The sequence below is a fragment of the Syngnathoides biaculeatus genome, chromosome 11 (genome assembly GCF_019802595.1).
Source record: "Syngnathoides biaculeatus isolate LvHL_M chromosome 11, ASM1980259v1, whole genome shotgun sequence".
Classification (NCBI taxonomy): Eukaryota; Metazoa; Chordata; class Actinopteri; order Syngnathiformes; family Syngnathidae; genus Syngnathoides; species Syngnathoides biaculeatus.
In genome coordinates, this window is record NC_084650.1 from 2,602,198 (window position 1) to 2,620,481 (window position 18,284).

The following is an 18,284-nucleotide window of genomic DNA, read 5'->3' on the forward strand; positions in this document are numbered from 1 at the left end:
ACCTCATGGTTTGGGCCTGCTTTCCATCAGCAGGGGCAGGGAAGATGCTTAAAATTAATGGGAAGATGAAAGGAGCCAAATACAGAACCATTCTGGAAAAAAACCTCTTGAAGTCTGCAAAAGACCTGAGACTGGGACGGAGATTAATCTTCCAACAGGATAATGATCCAAAACATAAAGCCAAATCTACAATGGAATGGCTCACAAATAAACATATCCACGTGTTAGAATGGCCAAGTCCAGATCTGAATCCAATCCAGAATCTCACAAATGCTCTCCATCCACCCTCACAGAGCTCGAGCTGTTTTGCAAGGAAGAATGGGTAAGAATTTCCATCTCTTGATGTGCAAAACTAATAGAGACCCCAAGCGACTTGCAGCTGTAATTGCAGCAAAAGGTAGCGCTACAAATTATTAATGCAATGGGGCCAAATAATATATCACGCCCCACTTTTCAGCTTTTTATTTGTTAAAAAAGGTTAAAATATCCAATAAATTCTGTTCCACTTCACAATTGTGTCCCACTTGTTGTTGATTCTTGACAAAAAAAATAATTTTATATCTTTGTTTGAAGCCTGAAATGTGGCGAATGGTTGAAAAGTTCAAGGGCGCCGAATACTTACACAAGGCACTGTATAACTGTGTCACCAGCATAGTTATGATATTCAAAACTAGAGTTGTGGAAAATTTGACCCTGGGGTAGCACAAACAGGCTGAACAGGAGGGGTCTGAGAACTGACCCTTGAAAGGACCCCATGTGTCATTGCCATTTGTTGAGCATTGAGCACTTCCAATAGATACAAAGTAGCTCCTTTCCTCCAGATAGGACCCGCACCATTTAAGGACCATTCCTTTTAGTCCCACCCACGTTTCCAACCTTTTGAGCAGTGTATTGTGATCTACGGTATCAAAAGCCGCAGTGAGTTCCAACAAAACTAAAATTGAGACCTTTCCTCAGTCTGTATTCAATGTTATCTCGTTTAGCACTTTAATACGAGCACATTCTGTACTGTGATAAGTTCGGAAACCTGATTGAAATTTGTCAAAACGTCAATTTAGATTTAAGAAATTGCTTAGTGTATTAAAAATATCTTTCTCAAGAATCTTGGCTATGGAAGGAAGATTTGAGATGGGTTTATAGTTTGCTAACAGAATCGTCCAGTGTTCTGTTTTTTAGAAGAGGCTTAACACCAGCTACTGAAAGAGGTTTAGGAAACTCACCAGTGAGCAATTGATTATTTGTTGCAAATCAGCTGGTACTAATTTCACAATAGGTTTGGAAAAGTCAAATGGTATTAAATCAAGACAGCTCTTTCAAGTTTTAAGCTGCTGAACCGTTTTCTCTACAGTTTTTGGGCAACTGTATCAAATTCTGACATGGTAATAGAGCTTTCCCTGAGGGGCTTCAGATGTAGTATCATTGTATCATTTTGCTGATTTGTGCTGACATTTAACCTGATGGATTGTATTTTTTCACAAAATAATTAGTGTGGATTTTCGTTTGTTAATCCATCTTCTTTCCACTGAAGTTCCGACATAAAGTAGATGGTGTAGGTTCATCAAAGACTGATTTGCTCATCCTGTAAGTGTGAATGTGAGCATGATACGCCCTATTTCGGGGACACACCTTGTATGAACATATGCCTGTGGTCAAAATTTGCTCTTTTCTAAGGGATACCATCATTTTTTCAGTGGCTCTTCGATGAGTTTGCTTTTTAAAATAATTCACAATTCAAAACCAGTCTTCTTTTCATTGGTTAATGTTCATAAAGTGTTTCATAATTTATTTCTTTGATCATTGTTTTTCTTTCCACGCAGTTATCCATCTTATCTCATCTATCTTCTTTTCTCCAATGTTCCAACATGTATGCATTTTAGGTTTATTGTAGTTCACTATAGACCTAATAAGTTGTATAGAAAATGGATCAATAGAACCTTCTATTTTCTCTGAATTTATGTGATTTAGGGTGTTTGTTTTGTTCTAGTGACTGGACTAAGTCATGGTCATAGTCTAGGTAATGTCAAATGTCTCTCTCTCTCTCTCTCTCTCTCTCTCTCTCTCTCTCTCTCTCTCTCTCTCTCCAGGTCAGGTCTCAGCACGTGCCTTTGCCTTCGCCTTCATTGCTGACACGTGCGTCGTGGGCTTCCTGTTGGTCTCTGCCTTCTTCTTCTTCCATCTTTTCCTCCTTTTCCGGGGTCAAACCACAAGGGAGTGGTACTCGTCTCGCCGCCCCTATAACCTTGGACTGTTGGGCAACTTGCGTCACACCTTCGGTAGTCGCTGGTATTTGTGCTGGCTCTGTCCGCTTATCCCGTCACCTCTACCGGGGGATGGGATACACTTCCAGATTACCGGATCACTCGAACCTGTAATAACATCTGGGGTTGGTTCTACTCCGCAAAGGGATGACTGATATACTTTTGTGTGGGTTAGACTCTTTGATTGTTCCCTCGGAAAAACGCTGTTTTCCCAACAGGAATACTCAGCAATGAAACGTTTGTGTATGTTTGTATGTACAGATGTACAGTCCTGATTTTTTTTCTTCATATCTATTACACAAAAAGGAATTAAATCAACAAACCAATTTCAATATCACTCAGAGACAAACCAAGGAAATACAACATGCAGTTTTCAAATGACAATTCAATTTATTAAGGCACAAAAAAAATTCAAAGCTTTCAGAATTGCCACCCAGCCCTTGTTAAATTACAAAGTCACTGTAACTAACTACAAATATGGGAAAGGTGAGTGAAAGGTTACAAGGCAATTTTTAAGGCTTTGGAACTCCCATCGAACCACTGTCAGAGCCATTATCCACAAATGAAAAAACTGGGAACAGTGGCAAATCTTCTCAGGATTGGATGACCAACTAAAATTACTCCAAGAATGCGACAGTGACTCATCCAAGAGGTCACGAAAGAAACTCAAACACCAATTTAAGACCTGCAGGGCTCTTTGGCCTCTCAGCTAAGGTCAGTGTTCATGACTCTTATCATAAGACACTGGCCAAAAATGGCATCCATGGGAACGTTCCCAGGTGAAAACACCTGCTGTCAGCAAAGAATACAAAGGCTTGTCTCACATTTGCCAAAAAACAACTTGATGACCCTCAAGACTTTTGGAGAAACATTCTGTCGACTGATGAGTCAAAAATCAAACTTTTTGGAAGGTGTGCGGCCCTTTACATCTGGTGTAAAAATGGCACAACATTTCATAAAAAGTACATGACGCCAACAGTGAAGCATGATGGTGAGAATATGATGGTCTGGGGCTGCTTTTCTGCCTCAGGACCAGGACAATGAATTCTGCTATGTACCAGAAACTCCTGAAGGAGAAGATCTGGCCATCAGTCCGTGCCCTCAAACTATCTCAAAGCGCTCTTGGCTCATCCAGCAACTCCACCTCATATTGGCTTCTAAAAAAAATACAAGGTTTTTGGAGAGGCCAAGCCAAAGTCTGGATTTAAAACAAATTGAGATGCTGTGGTGTGACCTTAAATGGGTACTACATGCTAGAAAACCCTACAATATGACAGGGTTGAAACAGTTCTGCAAAGGCGAGTGGGACAAAATTCCTCCAGAGCAATGTGAAAGAGTCATCACCAATTATCGCTAACGCTTGATTTCAGTTATTGCTGCCAAGGGTGGCACAACCTGTTATTGGGATCAGGGGGCAATTATGTTTTCACAACTCATCAGAAATGTTTGGATTTTGTATGTGTGTGCCTTAATAAATTGAATTGTCATTTGAAAACTGCATTTTGAATTTCCTTGGATTGTCTCTTAGTGGTGTTAAAATTGGTTTGATGAAACATTCGTGTGTGATTTGCGAAAAAACAAAAACAAATCAGAAGTGGGGGAAAATACGTTTTTATGGCACCATACGCTGCCGGGAAATGGTTTTCGATTTGAAATTTAAAGTTTAATTTCTCATTTTACTTTGAAATTAAAGCACAGAGCAAATAAATTAAGTTACAAAAGATCTTATGGGTTAGGGTTTAAAACAGATTTAAATTTATACAAACTATTTTAAACCATCACCAATGACATGCATTAACTGAAAATTCTAAATTGCTCTTAGGTGTGATTCCGAGTGTGAATGGTTGTTTGTCTCTATGTACCCTGCGATTGGCTGGCAACCAGTTCACGTTGTTCCCCACCTTCTACCCAAAGATAGCTGGGATAGGCTCCAATACTCCCGCAACCCCTGGTAGGATAAGCGGTTCAGAAAATGTATACACCCTGAACTGCTTCTCAGCCAATCGCAGGGCAAATAGAGACATAGAACAGTCACACTGACAATCACACCTAAGAGCATTTTAAGAGTCTCCAATGAATGCATGTTCTTGGGATGTGGGAAGAAACCGGAGTGCCCAGAGAAAACCCACGCAAGCACGGGGAGAACATGGAAACTCCAATAGGCGTGTTTGGGATATGAATCCCGGTCCTCAGAACTGTGAGACCAATGGTCTAACCAGTTGCGCCACCGAAATTTACTATTTCTCCCAACTCTGTTGTGGAAGTTCCTTCAACAGTGTTGCTATTCCTTGGACTTGAAATAAGTGTTCCCTTGTTTAACGGAGGGGTTATGTTCCGAAAAATACCCACATTAAGTGACATCTGTGTAGTAGATTTTTATTTTTTTTTATTATAGATGTTTGAATGTTTTTTATGTCTCAATGTTTGGCACATAGCCGGAAGTGCCGACTAGTTTTTTTTTTTTTTTTTTTTTTTTTTTTTTTTTTTGGTGAGATCACACAAGACTTTGAGAGCAGCAGTGGAGCCTCATCTTTATGTTTGTGATGTTCTGGTTCAAAATTGAGCACATGGCAGTGTTGAGTTGAGCTTTAGAGAGCTCCAGATGTCACATGACTGATCCCAGCTCATCTGGTGAAAAGAAAAAAAATTATTTAACTTTATATTAACTAATTTTTCTTCCTGTTGTATTTTTGAACAGTTGAGAATTAAAGAATGTAAATGATTTAAAAGCAATGAATTGTTCAAGGTGAAAATTGAAATGTAGGCTTATCTTCAAATTGGGTTCATGTTTTATATCTGATTATTTCTGATCTGATGAGTGCCTCACCAATCGTGAACCTCACCACACGTCACTGGTTGAAATCCCTAAATTTGTTGCAATTGTACGTTGAGGAACTGTTTAACTATTTTCTCATGCACTTGTTCACAAAGCGTTTGAACCTCACCCCATCTTTGTTTGTGAATGACTGAGCAATTCAGGGAAGCTCCTTTAATACCCAATCATAGGCAATTGTTCCCAATCAGCCTCTTCACCTGTGCGATGTTCCAAACTGGTGTTTGATGAGCATTCCTCAACTTTCTCAGTCTTTTTTTGCCACCTGTCCCAGCATTTTTGGAACATGTCGCAGCCATAAAACTTTGATTATTTGGTAAAAAGAATAAAGTCTCAGTTTGAACATTAAATGTCTTTGTAGTATATTTCATAAAATATAGATTAAATGTGATTTTCAAACAACTGTATTCTGTTTTTATTTTTTCTTGACACAACATCCCAACCCCAACTTCATTGGAATTGGAGTGTTTGTGTGAGTGCACGAGAGAGAGAGAGAGAGAGACAATTACTGATTACCGACAATTACTTTTATATGCAAGGAGTCACTGATGGTGTAGTGGTACACACGCCTGCCTTTGGTGTGGGCAATGTTGGATTGATTCCTGCTCAGTGATGGTGTCGATATCTCCCTTAATTGTGACTGACTGGCGACTAATTCAGGGTGTAGTCTGCTTTTTGCCCGAAGCTAGCTGGGATAGGCTCCAGCTTTCCCGCAACCCTTGTGAGGATATGGGGCTTGGATAATGACATGACTTATATATGCTGAAATAAATTGTGTCCAAGTGATTGAACCTTACTGTCTATGCCTGCAATGTTTTATATTTTAATATTTTTTTTCATCAGATTATTTCTTGCATCCATCGATTATTAATGTTATCAGTGGTCATTATTAAAGTGAGCTCTTTCAAACGATCTTTTTTCATTTAATTTATGTCGAAAAATATTTAAAATTCGTAAGAATTTTATTTCTTCTGCTTTGTTGGATAAGCATTCAAATTTTAGAACTAACCAACGCTGCTTATTGGTAGGGAGTGTTGTAACTGAAAAGAAGCATGTAAAAACCTTCGTGTTTTGATGTTGTCAATTCAAATATAGATTGTAAAAATCCTTGCAGGAAAAAAAAACCCACAGGTTTGTGTTGTATTCTTCTCACATGAAGTTTTCAGCACGAAGGTATTTATTATTTGTCTTTGTCAATTTCTTTATCTCTTTATTGACGAGCCCTAAATAATCGCGCTCCCTCCTGCAGTTCAAGCTTCATTATCAAAGTGAATAAAACAAACCTGCAATTGAAGTGTGGTAAGTAACCGACACGCGTTGGACGTTAGCGTTTGTATCAGACCAAATTCCTTTCGTTTCACTTTTGTTGCTGTGCATAAATAAATTGTTCTAACAAGGTTTGCTCACTTGTAACTATAGGTACTAGATAGATGGGTTTCTGGTCAAGAATGCTTAGCTTAGCTTAGCTTAGCTTAGTTTATTTTAGCTTAGCTAAAATACCGTAATTTCCCTACTAAGTTTTTTTTTTTTCCCCCAGTCCTTTTTGTGCCATATAAATATTTTTCACATTTTAGAATGAGCAGTGTTATCCCTTTATCACATACAGTATATGTTACACTCTTGGGAATAATATAATTTGGACGTTTTATTAATTTATTTTTCTTTTCCAGGCATGGAAAAAAAGATGTAACAGATGAAAATATGTAGCTATGTATGTAGCTACTAGCTAGTTGGGTTTCTGGTCAAGTATCCTTAGCTGCAATATCATAACTGAGCTACAATATAATTTCCCAGCTAAATCCCCCCCCCCCCAGTCTTTTTCTGCCAGATAAATAATTTTCACATTTTAGAATGAGCAGTGTCATCCCTTTATCACAAAAATGTTACACTCTTGGGAATAATATAATTTGCACATTTTATTTATGTATTTTTCCCTTCCTGGTGTGAAAAATATGGATGTGTCAGATGAAAATATGTAGGTGGATTTTGCTTATCAAACATACACAAATAAAACATTTTTTGGTAAATCTTCTAATAATGTTATTACTGCATTCATTTGCTGTATACAGGACATCCAAGGAGATGCTTGAAAAAATCGCTGAGCTTGATCACAGTCAGAGTCAGCTGAAGCTTCTAAACACGGAGATGAGGCACTTGCTCGATGCAGCAGATGATGAGATGACTGTGCTGCGATCAGAAAATGAGGCATTAAGAGAACAAGTGAAAGCGTAATTATATTTTAGTAGTGTTTTGGGACACACTCACAAGCTCAAAACTGAGAAGCGATTTATTTTTCTATACATTTTTCTGTTGGTGGCACAATGGAGCATCTGTAGAGTGTTGGCCTCACAGTTCTGAGGACCGTGGTTCAAATCCCGGGCCCACCTATGTGACGTCTGCAGGTTTTCCCTGTACCTGCATGGGTTTTTTGGGGGCACTCTGGTTTCCTCCCACTTCCCAAAAACATGTTAGTTGGAGACCCTGCCGTCCCCAGGGATTAGAATTTTCCGCCGGTTGGCGGATTTCCGACTTTTTCAGACCAAAATGACCATTCTCGAGATAAGCGCAAATCCGTTGAGAAAATTTCAGGAGGGGTAGATTATCGTGCGCCTGCCTCTCGGTGATGGGATCCGAGCTGCAAGTTCAGCTTATTGCTAGCACAAGCACGACTATCATATGCCGTTCTAACTTGCTCGGTAGTGTAAATATTTGCATTTTGCGACATAAACATTAACTTGTTTGCGGCAGATCACTCGATTGGACAACAGAGTTATACAGTATAACGATCCAATCGTGTTAGTGGTTAATCGAGTTTCACCATTGCCATGTACATGTGTTCTCAGAAATCGCAGTGTAACTTGTTAGTTAGCCAAGTAATGGTGCGTGGGACTTAGATAGTGCGAACTGAGCAACGGTGTGTTCAAAGTTTTACAATGGCGAAAGTGTTAGAAAAAAAGGATGAAGATTGAGCAAGTGGTAAGGTAATTTTTATTCATATTGTTCTAAAAACTTGTGCTTCATCTCTACACTATACTAGTTATATGAATAACTGACTGCATGTCAAAAAGAAAATATAATGGTGTATCCATATTAAACAGTAAAAGAGATTGAAAATTCATTCTGAAGTTTGGCAAATGGTGAAACTCTATGTAATGTGCTTCAAATAAGTACAATAATTCAAGCATTAAAGAAATGAAACGGATATTTCAATTTTTGCTGTACTGGTAGAGCACCAAACAAGGGACATTTTTTCCACAAATACAGTTAAATTCAGTGTTGAAAATAAGGGTTTTGGGGCTAACAAATTGCTAAAATCGCTTAGCTTCAGGGGGCTGCGCCTGCACCATACTGAGGGCCTGCGGCCCCCAGACCCCGGGCTGCGTTTCAGACTTTTTTTCTCATTTGGCATTCTCATCCCTGCTTCCCTTTAGGTGTGATTGTCTGTGGAGGTGGTTGTTTGTCTTTTTGTGCCCTGCAATTGGCTGGCAACCAGTTCAGGCTGTACCCCGCCTCCTGCCCGTTGACAGCTGGGATAGGCTCCAGCAATCCCCCAGACCCTTGTGAGGATAAGTGACTAAGAAACTGGAAGGATGGATTATCAATGAATATTAAATCACCTGGGTTACACATTGTCTTCTAGTTAAAGATCTAATCCAGAGGACCTGTATTTTATTTGTCCATCATACAAATGTAGCTAAAATTTCCTAAAAAAAAATTATTTTAAAAATTCTCAACACAACAGAAATGAAATAAATTAGCATCAAAGTCGGTCTCAAAATTTTGTTAAATATTTCACTTGGATCAGGCAATTTCCGTAACTCCCTGGAATGTGATGTCACATTCAGACAAAATTTAGCCAGAGAGTGAAAAAGCTAGCAAAGATGGTGAGGAACTGTGTTGTATACGGCTGTTCTGTCATCATCTTCATCATGTCATCTTACATGAATGGCCAAAAGATGAACAGATAGGTGGGTTATGGGCCAGGTTTGTGAAGAGAAAGGTGATGCATTGCACTTACAAATCAAAGTGGACAGTAATGTGTTCCAAGCATTTCTGTCACTGCCCTGCCAGTCCAACCCTGGCGCTGATTAGGAGGCGCACAGCTGCGCCTCATCCTCGTTGATAAACCCCTGCATTTATAGGACCCAAGGGACGACTGGTCTTCGCCAGATCGTCACAACTCATGCCCTGTTCATGCGCTCCCGTATTCTTGAGCGTGAACCCAAGTGTACCGACCTCCGCCTGTCCTTCGACCGACCCCATAATCTTGACATCTTTGATACTCCTGCCTTCTCTGATCGATCTTCCGTGTACCGACCCCTCCCTGCCCGCGGACCTGCTCTCTATGCCTGACGCCCTGACTACTGCTGCTCCACTTGACTGTCTGCCTGATCCCCGACCTTGGAACGAATAAACAATTTTCCCAAACTGCCTCTGTGTCTCTGGAGTCCTGTATTTGGGTCCTCCTCCGTATCGATGGGTTGTGACAATTTCAAGGAGAACTGCTTTGAAAACCCGGTACACGGTTCACTTGGCTTCGGTGGCAAGTAAGTACGTATGTGTTCAATTGTTAGTATCTATCTCATTTTAAATGTAAGTGCAATAGCGATACAGATATATATGTCAGCTAATATCCATATCCATGTGATGTTTAGGAGGTGATGAAATTTGGACACTAAAAAGTAAGTGTACTGTTGACAGTGAGGACTTCCTGAAATTCGACTACGGCGGTGTGTGCTCTCAAGTGTTAAGTGCATTATTTAAAATACGGGCTAAATACATGTAAATAATGCGAATAATGGGCTATAAACATGTGATCTTTAAACGCAGATCGATTTTTGTGTTACGCCTACTCAGTCCCTAGTACAACAACAAACGACTCACTGTTGTGCGCAAGCGTCATCAGACGTTTAAACATATTTGAATTATATTATTTTGACAACAAGGTGTACGAAGATTTCTTGAGGCACCTCCAGTCGGTGTTTTGGATGCGAAGTTCCATGTCAAATTCGTCAGGTCTCGCTGAATCCTGTCCTCGTCTTGCATTCGTCAACTCAGGTTCGAACATATATGGTTGAATTACACCTACATGAAATGTTTTTCTAACATGGGAAGAAATACAAAAATCCTTCTTTTCAGTTCTTATCTCTTCCACAGAGCATTCCATAAAAACTTCTTCATCACTGCTGTCTATCTCCTCGAGATCCCACTCGCAGCGTTTGATTTATCCATTGTGTTTACTGGGGTGGTCTAGATGTGACGTCATACGGATGCAGCTTCTACAGAGCCTTGGTTTGAAACAGACATCGGGGGCATTCAGATTATAAAAAAAATGTGCACTTTGGTGCTAATTTATTTCTTAGCTGTTGTGTTGAGTATTTTTTTAATGAAATATTAGCTACATTTGTGTGATACTAAAATATAATATAGTTCCTCTGGATTAGATCTCTAATAGGTTTGATGTTGATACATTTTTATAAAGAACCCTGTTCATGTTAGTCATCAGGGTCATTTTAGTCTATGTTGGGGGCTGCTAGGAAAATGGATGCTCAGAATTTGGACATCCTTACATTTAACTATGCAATGTTTTGTTTTATTGTTTTTTTTTTTTTTTTTTTACGCACCCCTCAACAAGAATTTGAATCAAGAATCGTTTGGAACCGGAATTGCGACTGGAACTGCTCAAATTGAAATGGTGTCCAATCGTATTGCTCACGCAGTTGTTTATATTGTGGTTAACAATCCATGTTTGGGAACAAGTGAGCTTTTCTGGGATACTCTTTTTATACCCAATCATGAGACTCACCTGTTTCCATTTGACCTGTTCACCTGTGGAATGTTCCAAACTTGTTTTTTTTTTTTCTTTAGTTGCCCCTGACCCCATTTATTTGAAAATGTGTGGCAGGCATCAATTTCAAAATAAGAGAATATTTGCCCCCCAAAAAAAAACATTCAGCACTTGGAACATTAAATAGCTTGTTTTTGGAGTCTATTCAATGAAATATGGATTGAAAAGTATTTGCAAATCATTGTATTCTGTTTTTATTTAGGTTTTGCAGCATATTCTAACGCCATTGAAATGGCCCTTTGCATTAATCTGCACCCATATAATATTTGTTAGCTTCAAAATGATTGGCAGGTACAGCATCATTCCCCTTGGTGTTATAGTGCTTAATTGATGTTTATTTGGTTTTTACATAATCGCTAAACAATATTAAGTAAGGTACAACAAGTGAATAAACAGTAATCAGAAAAGCAACCCTTTGCAATTAACTTTCATGCAAAATACATTGTCAATTAATCAATGGAATACTCAACGGAATAATAATTTCAATAGTGAAAACTCCATTTTAAACACAGTGTTGTAGAGCCGCGTTTCTGCTGACCACTTAGGCCTACTATGTTATTGTTTTTTAATGTTAGCTATAATGCTTGCATACTTGGAGAGCTACGTATTTTTTCTGAGGTGGGATTTCGGGTAAAATGTTTGAGAACCACTCATGTTGACCATCTTAGTTAAAGCTGTTTTCTTCTCTCTTGACCCCGTCATGTAACCAAATATAATTGATCATTTAATACAGTTCTCCTTCAATATAAAAACTATGACCACATTCATAAACAGTTAACTTAATACATCTCTCATAATTTCACTCAGAACTTAAAATGATTGTTGTAGCACTTATTTGTGCTTTTCTATCTTAATTGGGTGCAGCCTGGAGCAGTCCATTGCAGCTTTCCACCAGCATGCGGAAACGCAGCCTTGCAAGTTGCCACTGGGGGAGGATGTCGATCTAAACCAGTCCTCTAGAGTTATCCTACAAGAACTGGTGGGTGATAATGTGGACAGTTGTGTTTTGTTGCTGGCAACTAATCTTGTATTTGACAATGCATCCGCTCTTGTAGGATATAAGGAGTAACCTCTGAACTGAAATTCTGCTCATATCTGATTTACCCTTTTCTTTGCTGTCTGCAGAAGGAACACAATGCGATGATGGAAGAAAATAGGAAACTGATTGCTGAGGTCTGGCACCTGTTTTTAGCTCTTTGTATTTATCATTGTGTGATGTAATGCCAAATGCAAAAAAAACATCAACAAGCGGGAGACACCCTCTATAAAACTACAGTATTAACGTTTTATAATTGTCTCAGGTTCAGAGGCTCCAAGAGCAAAGAGAAAAGGACATGATGAGCTTGAGCAAGTTCAGCGTTGCACTGAAAAACATTGAGGTAAAGTCTATCTCAATATCATTTTTTTACATCCAATACCAGTATCTCTTTTTCTATTAATTTTCATTCATGCAAGTCTGTCGCCTTTTGAGGAAATTCTCCATTTTGAATTCAAAATAGGACATTGCTGTGAATCATATAAATCTGATTACTTTTCGGGGGGGGGGGGGGTCAACATCATAGTCTATTTTGTACTCCTTAAACTCTGGCAGCCATATCCATTTCACACATTCAGCATCCACACACAGATTTATGATTACAATTTATGAATATTACTCCATGGCGGACTAATATGCAAGTGCATTGACCTGAGGTTCTGCCTCTGCGTTCAGGAACTGCTTTGAATAAGTCACAGGAGTTGACAAGACCAGAGAGAACACTTCCGCCGCTTCTGTTGTTAAAAAGTAACTGTACTAGTACTTCATTAAAGTGATCTTGATGTCACTTGCTACTTTTAGTTATCAATTGTTGCTTTTTCATCCACTATTTGTGTGAGACTATGATATTGACGAGCAATGGTCGCTGTTTGTGCCAATCCATTTTAAGCGCTAGTGACATATATAGTAGTTTATATTTCACCAATCAAACAATACGAAAGTCACATGACCTATAAGAACTTCTGTTGGGCTTCCTTTGCATAGGAATTAACAGTAGGTAAGACAGTCCGACTGAGTGTCGTCCCTAAGTGGTGGCCATATTGGAAAAGTCGTTGTTACCCTGAAGGCCTTAGCACACTACTTGTGTTTACATTTAGATGGACAAAATCAACAGCTTTCATGTATTGCCTTTTTGTGGAACTGTTTGCCCAAATGTGGATATTTCAACCCGCTTATAACTTGAGGAAACTCTTCCTTTTCCTTTCGGCTTCTCCCTTTAGGGTTCGCCAGAGCGCATCTTCTTTTTCCTGCAGCTTCCTCTCTTAACACCAACAGCCCTCATGTCTTCATTCACAAAATCAATCAACCTTCTAGTCTTCATCTCGCTCTTTTGCCTGGTGGCTCCCATCTACCAATATAGTCACTCTCTCTCCTCTGGACTTTTCCAAAACATCGAAGTCTACTCTCTAACTTTGTCTCCAAAGCATCTAACGTTGGCTGTCCCTCTAATGAGCTCATTTCTAATCCTATCCAACCTGGTCAGTCCGAGTGAGAACCTCAACATCTTCATTTTTTCCACCTCCAGCTGTACTTCCTGTTGTCTCTTCAGTGCCACCATCTCTAATCTGTACATCATGGTTCTTCTCTCACATAACTCACCAGACACCTTCCACCAGCTGTTTCACTCTGCTGGGACCCGTTTGTTCACTTCCTTACCACACTCCCCATTACTCTGGATTGTTGACCTCAAGTATTTGAAGTCGTCCACCCTTGCTATCTCTTCTCCCTGGAGCGTCACTCTTCCCTCTCCACCCCTCTCATTCACACACATATATTCTGTTTTACTTCGGCTAATCTTCATTCCTCTCCTTTCCGGTGCATCCCTCTAACCTCATCTGTCAGCCTATCCATTATCACTGCAAAAAGGAAGGGGCTCAGAGCTGTACTATTCTAACATACTTCTCCGCCACACCAGACTTGCGCATGCAGTGCCACAGTTCCTCTTTTGGTACTCTGTCATAGGCCTTTTCTAGGTCTACGAAAACACAATGTAGCTCCCTCTGACCTTCTCTGTACTTTTCCACCAGCATCCTCGAGGCAAATAATGCACCTGTGGTACTTTTTCTAGGCATGAAACCATATTGTTGCTCGCATATATTTACTTCTGTCCTGAGTCTAGCCTCCACTACTCTTTACCGTAACTTCATTGTGTGGCTTATCAACTTTATTCCTCTATAATTCCCACAGCTCTGAACATCGCCTTTGTTCTTAAAAGTGGGAACTAGCATACTTTCGTAAAACAAACCAAAAAAAAGCAAAGAGATTGAGCAAATTAATTTTGAATCTTAAATTTGTGCATCAATGTATTTGAGCGGCATAAATAAACATTTTTCTGTGTGAAGAAAATTTGGTTGTCTTGCCTTCTTGTACTCTTCATTCTTCCAGATTGCTTAATGAGATGAGGTGTTAAAAAGAAAATATTGTGAGAGGGCCAAAGGGTTCCCCCCAGATCTATCGACGGTGTTTGTTTGGTTGTTGTTTTTTTTTTTTTGTCACCTTTTTCATGCTTTGGTGTTTGCATGTCTGAAGAAAGAGACACTCTCATTGATATTGTGTGTGCAGTTGACAAGAGAAGAGGCTCAGATAGGACTGCAGCAAAGAGATGAGGTTATTCAACAGGTATGCAAGAACAGACACAAAATCCACTGTTCTGTACTGAAGTAATTGTGTTGCAGTATTTAAATTCTTACCTTGAGTCGTTTCTTATCGCAGTCTTTTATTTTAACTGCAGTTGGCATAATTAATTAACTTGTATGTCTCTATGGTAGAAGAGGTTGCAGTTAAAGCAAGTGGAGGAAACAGTACAGGAGTATTCCACCATAATCAAGGTAACAGTGGTCTGACCAGTTTGTCTTCTGATATTACAGAATCCTTTAGAAATGCAACATTTGAAAGCAATAGAGACCATTTCTGACCACATCACTAACATTTTCGATGAATTCAGTATACAGTATAAGTATACAGCTTGTCTAAAATTTTGATTCTGTAAAATGTTGATCGTATGCAGACACCTGTACGGTGGTTTAACCCTTTCAAACCATGGGACAATGACTACCAACAAACAATCACAACCTTTCTACACAAGACTGGTCCATAAAAAGCAAAGCAAAAGCATATCACGCGTGTTCCCTTGTGACCAACGGAATGTGTTAATGGTTTGAGCTGAGCTGTTTGGGTTGTGTGTACTTGAGGATCTCAGGCTGGCAAACCAGGAGCTGAGGAGTCAGTTAGAGGACACAGTGAATGAGGCCTCGCTGTAAGTAAATCTCAAAATAAAGTGGTGCCTTGAGACATGACTTACAAGTTTTTTGAGATCCAAGCTGTCATTCAGATGATTTTATATTGGTTTTTATTTTGTTGGTTTTTTTTGCTCTTACTTCCAAGCGAAAATTTGAGATACTAGCGCTCATGGTAGCAGTGTGGCAGAAAAAACATTCTTCAAAAAAAGAGGTTCTAAGTTGTTTATTTATCACTCCCAGTTGAAGTCTACTGTCAAACCAAATTTTAAAACAAAGGGGACTATACATGTATTGAAAAAAAACAACCACATAGCTTTGTAGACTTTCGAAAGCCTACTTTCCAACAAACAAACAATACAAAACACCACTGGGCTATCAAATAATATAATTTTACCATGGTGTTATAACCCTTTAAAGGGGTACTGACACGTAAAGCATGATTTTTAGTATGTTTTTAATTTTTAAAAAAAGGCATCAATTTTTTTACCACACGTCATGATTTTGTCGTATATGGATTGTTGCGTCTCCTGCCATGAAAATCTTCTCAAGGTATTTGTGTTGGAGAAGAACTGGGAATTGATGTTTTTTTTTTGCAGTAGCAAGGTTGAATGTTTATCTTGGTTTATACTTATTGTACCGGCGGAAAATTATTTGCGTTTTTTTTTTTTATTGTGTTAGCCAAAATACTGCTCGTCGTACTTCTGGATTTTGTCATTGTCATTCTTTTCAATGGCGCAAGATTATTTTAGGAAACTAACTTGACGATTGTCTCAAGACACCACTCCAGTTGCTTTCGGGGAAACATTTTCACTCAATCATCTGTCTGCACTAATTGATTTGTGATTGCTGCTGATTTCCAGAGCGACTCTCAGTGATTTCATGGGAGAAAAGCAGGCATCACATATTCCCAGGCTGTCTTTTGCAGAGGAGCTCAAGCTTCTAGCTGAAATTAAAAAAGTATGAAGCCATTTTCACATTGGAATAATAAGAGAATAAAATTACAACTGATTGATGTGACTTATAGTAAGGTTCCTCAATTATTTGATTTTTAATTGTGAGCATGATTTTGTCTGCCATTATTAAATGATCCTGATCGTCAGTTTTTTTTTTCTTCTTCTTACATTTAAAATGTGGGCTCTGCTGCATATGAAAACTGCTTAATTTTTACCAGTACGTGCAGACTAATCATTCAGCTGAGGCTTCATTCAGGGCTGGCACTGCGCTCTGTGGCGACTTCAAAATAAAAGCTTAAAATGGCATTCATGTCCATGCCATTGATTTCCAATGTAGTCATATATAAAGCTTTTAAATTGAAGTTCAGTTTCCACTGAAGATTTTTTGTTGAAAAGAAGTGCAATAAAACATGAGGAATAATCATGTTTTAATAATCGTGATTGGAATATTGTACCAAGTGATTTTGTTTATTATTTTTGCCATAATCGTTCTGCCCTAACTTACAGTATTATATGAGAGTAATTACAGAACTCGCTGACTTACGCTGAGTTTTGTGTACAGGAAGAAAATGAAGCAGAGGAATCAATGACTCCTCCAAATGATCACCAAACAAGCAGGTAACGTTCCCGTATCATGTTATCTATTATATACATTACATTTTTGAGTTCACTTATCTTCTCCCTGTAGATGTACACAAGCCAAGGAGTCGTGCACCCAGAAAATATTTGTGATCTGCTTTGCCATTATTAGCATTTTGGTCATTTTGGCTTCAGGAAGTCATGCAAGAAATCCCGACTTTCCTTCATTCCACCACCTGTGGAGGCATGTGCGCCTGACATTAGAGTCCTTCTTTAACATGCAGTACGGAGCTTTACCCCCGGTCTGATCCAAGCCTTTCTACGCGTTACATACTTTGCATTTCTTTCTTAGTAGTGCCACACATTTTGTGATGTTTATTTTTAGGTAGGGGTTGAAAAATACTGAACAAAACTCAATGTATTTCAAAGTGAAATGTCATGTCCAATTCCAATCTTACTTCAAATGGAACACGTACACGGGTCTCATTCGGGAATTTGTGTGTAGGAAACCGTTGTTTGTGATATGATCGGATTTGCTTGTTTTCATAAAATCAGGTTGGCGAAATGCTTCTGTTTCTTTGGAAATGTTAAAAAAATCTTGACGAGAAAGTAATTTCCTTCTATATAACAACTATTTTCTTGAAATTGCTCTTCCATCCACGTGTATATCAGAAAGCAGGGTAAAATATTAGACTTACAACCATAACTAAAAACTCAGTCAGAAGGAAACTTCACGAGTTGTCCTCAGGTCACATCATGCACCTGTCATCCCTATCCTTTAGTAGAGTGGTTTGCAAATTTTTTGTGCAGCGCCCCTATTTTGTGGATGAAATTATTTTCAACCACCCACTCACCTCCACACACACTAAAATCTCAACAGCTTTCTTGGGATATGAGAAGGTGTCTGTTCAAATCTTCTGATGTAAAAGGGCAGCATTAGAGTAGAAAACTGCAGTTCTCTGGTTGACAACTAAAGGAGACAGAACCGCTCACATTGCGCTCAAGTAGAGGTTTTAGGAGAGGAAAAATGTATTCAACTCCTTTTAAGTAACAGTGCAGACTCGTCAATACCTGTTTTGATATTATAGCATAAGGCAGGAGAAAAAAGGTTCCCTCTGCATATTAAGTTGTATGTTTGTACTCAGAAGAAGAAAAAAAAAAACTCACCGGATATGCTATCCAAACAATCTGTTTTCATAGTGTTGCAAAAAATGCTAAATTAGCTAACGATAACTGAAAAAAAAATCACCTTATCTGTATGTGTTTTCCATGGGTGGGATGTTGCAATTAATTACAAACAAATAACTTACTTTTTTAAATATGCCTTCTAGTCCCATTTTGTCTTCCAAGCAAAAGGAAGCTTGAGTCCAGAATTTTCTGATTGACTGATTACACTTATGGACATGTCAAATCTGTGCTGTCAAAATGGAGAATTTGGATGAAACTGTGTTGCGACAACTGATGGAAAGTAAATTCACTCCAAAATGGATTGCTCTCAAGTCAAGACATCTTTTAGTAGTAGAAGATAAAGTGGAAGA

The 18,284-nt window shown here is 38.9% G+C and overlaps 2 protein-coding genes across 5 annotated transcripts in view; both read left to right on the forward strand.

The window, feature by feature from the left end:
* Window positions 1-4,739, forward strand: part of zdhhc24 (zinc finger DHHC-type containing 24) — a 12,956-nt gene extending 8,217 nt beyond the window's left edge. The window contains exon 3 of the mRNA XM_061835637.1: window positions 2,085-4,739. Within this exon, the coding sequence (XP_061691621.1) occupies window positions 2,085-2,413 (329 nt within the window). The 3' untranslated portion in view covers window positions 2,414-4,739. The remainder of the gene's footprint in view (window positions 1-2,084) is intronic.
* A 1,370-nt stretch (window positions 4,740-6,109) lies between these two features.
* LOC133509011 (uncharacterized) lies at window positions 6,110-17,310 on the forward strand. Of its 4 annotated transcripts, none has more exons than XM_061835635.1 (12): window positions 6,110-6,264; window positions 6,341-7,066; window positions 7,161-7,319; window positions 11,804-11,918; window positions 12,065-12,112; window positions 12,241-12,318; window positions 14,538-14,594; window positions 14,747-14,803; window positions 15,167-15,231; window positions 16,075-16,171; window positions 16,730-16,785; window positions 16,856-17,251. In XM_061835635.1, exons 2-12 carry the CDS (start codon window positions 7,014-7,016, stop codon window positions 17,052-17,054), a joined length of 984 nt encoding a protein of 327 aa, XP_061691619.1. In that variant the 5' UTR covers window positions 6,110-6,264; window positions 6,341-7,013; the 3' UTR covers window positions 17,055-17,251. The 4 variants fall into 4 exon arrangements, with proteins under 4 accessions (XP_061691619.1, XP_061691617.1, XP_061691618.1 ...); XM_061835633.1 differs by having other exon boundaries at window positions 14,744-14,803; window positions 16,856-17,248; XM_061835634.1 differs by having other exon boundaries at window positions 6,115-7,066; window positions 14,744-14,803; window positions 16,856-17,248.
* Window positions 17,311-18,284: the final 974 nt, after the last annotated feature.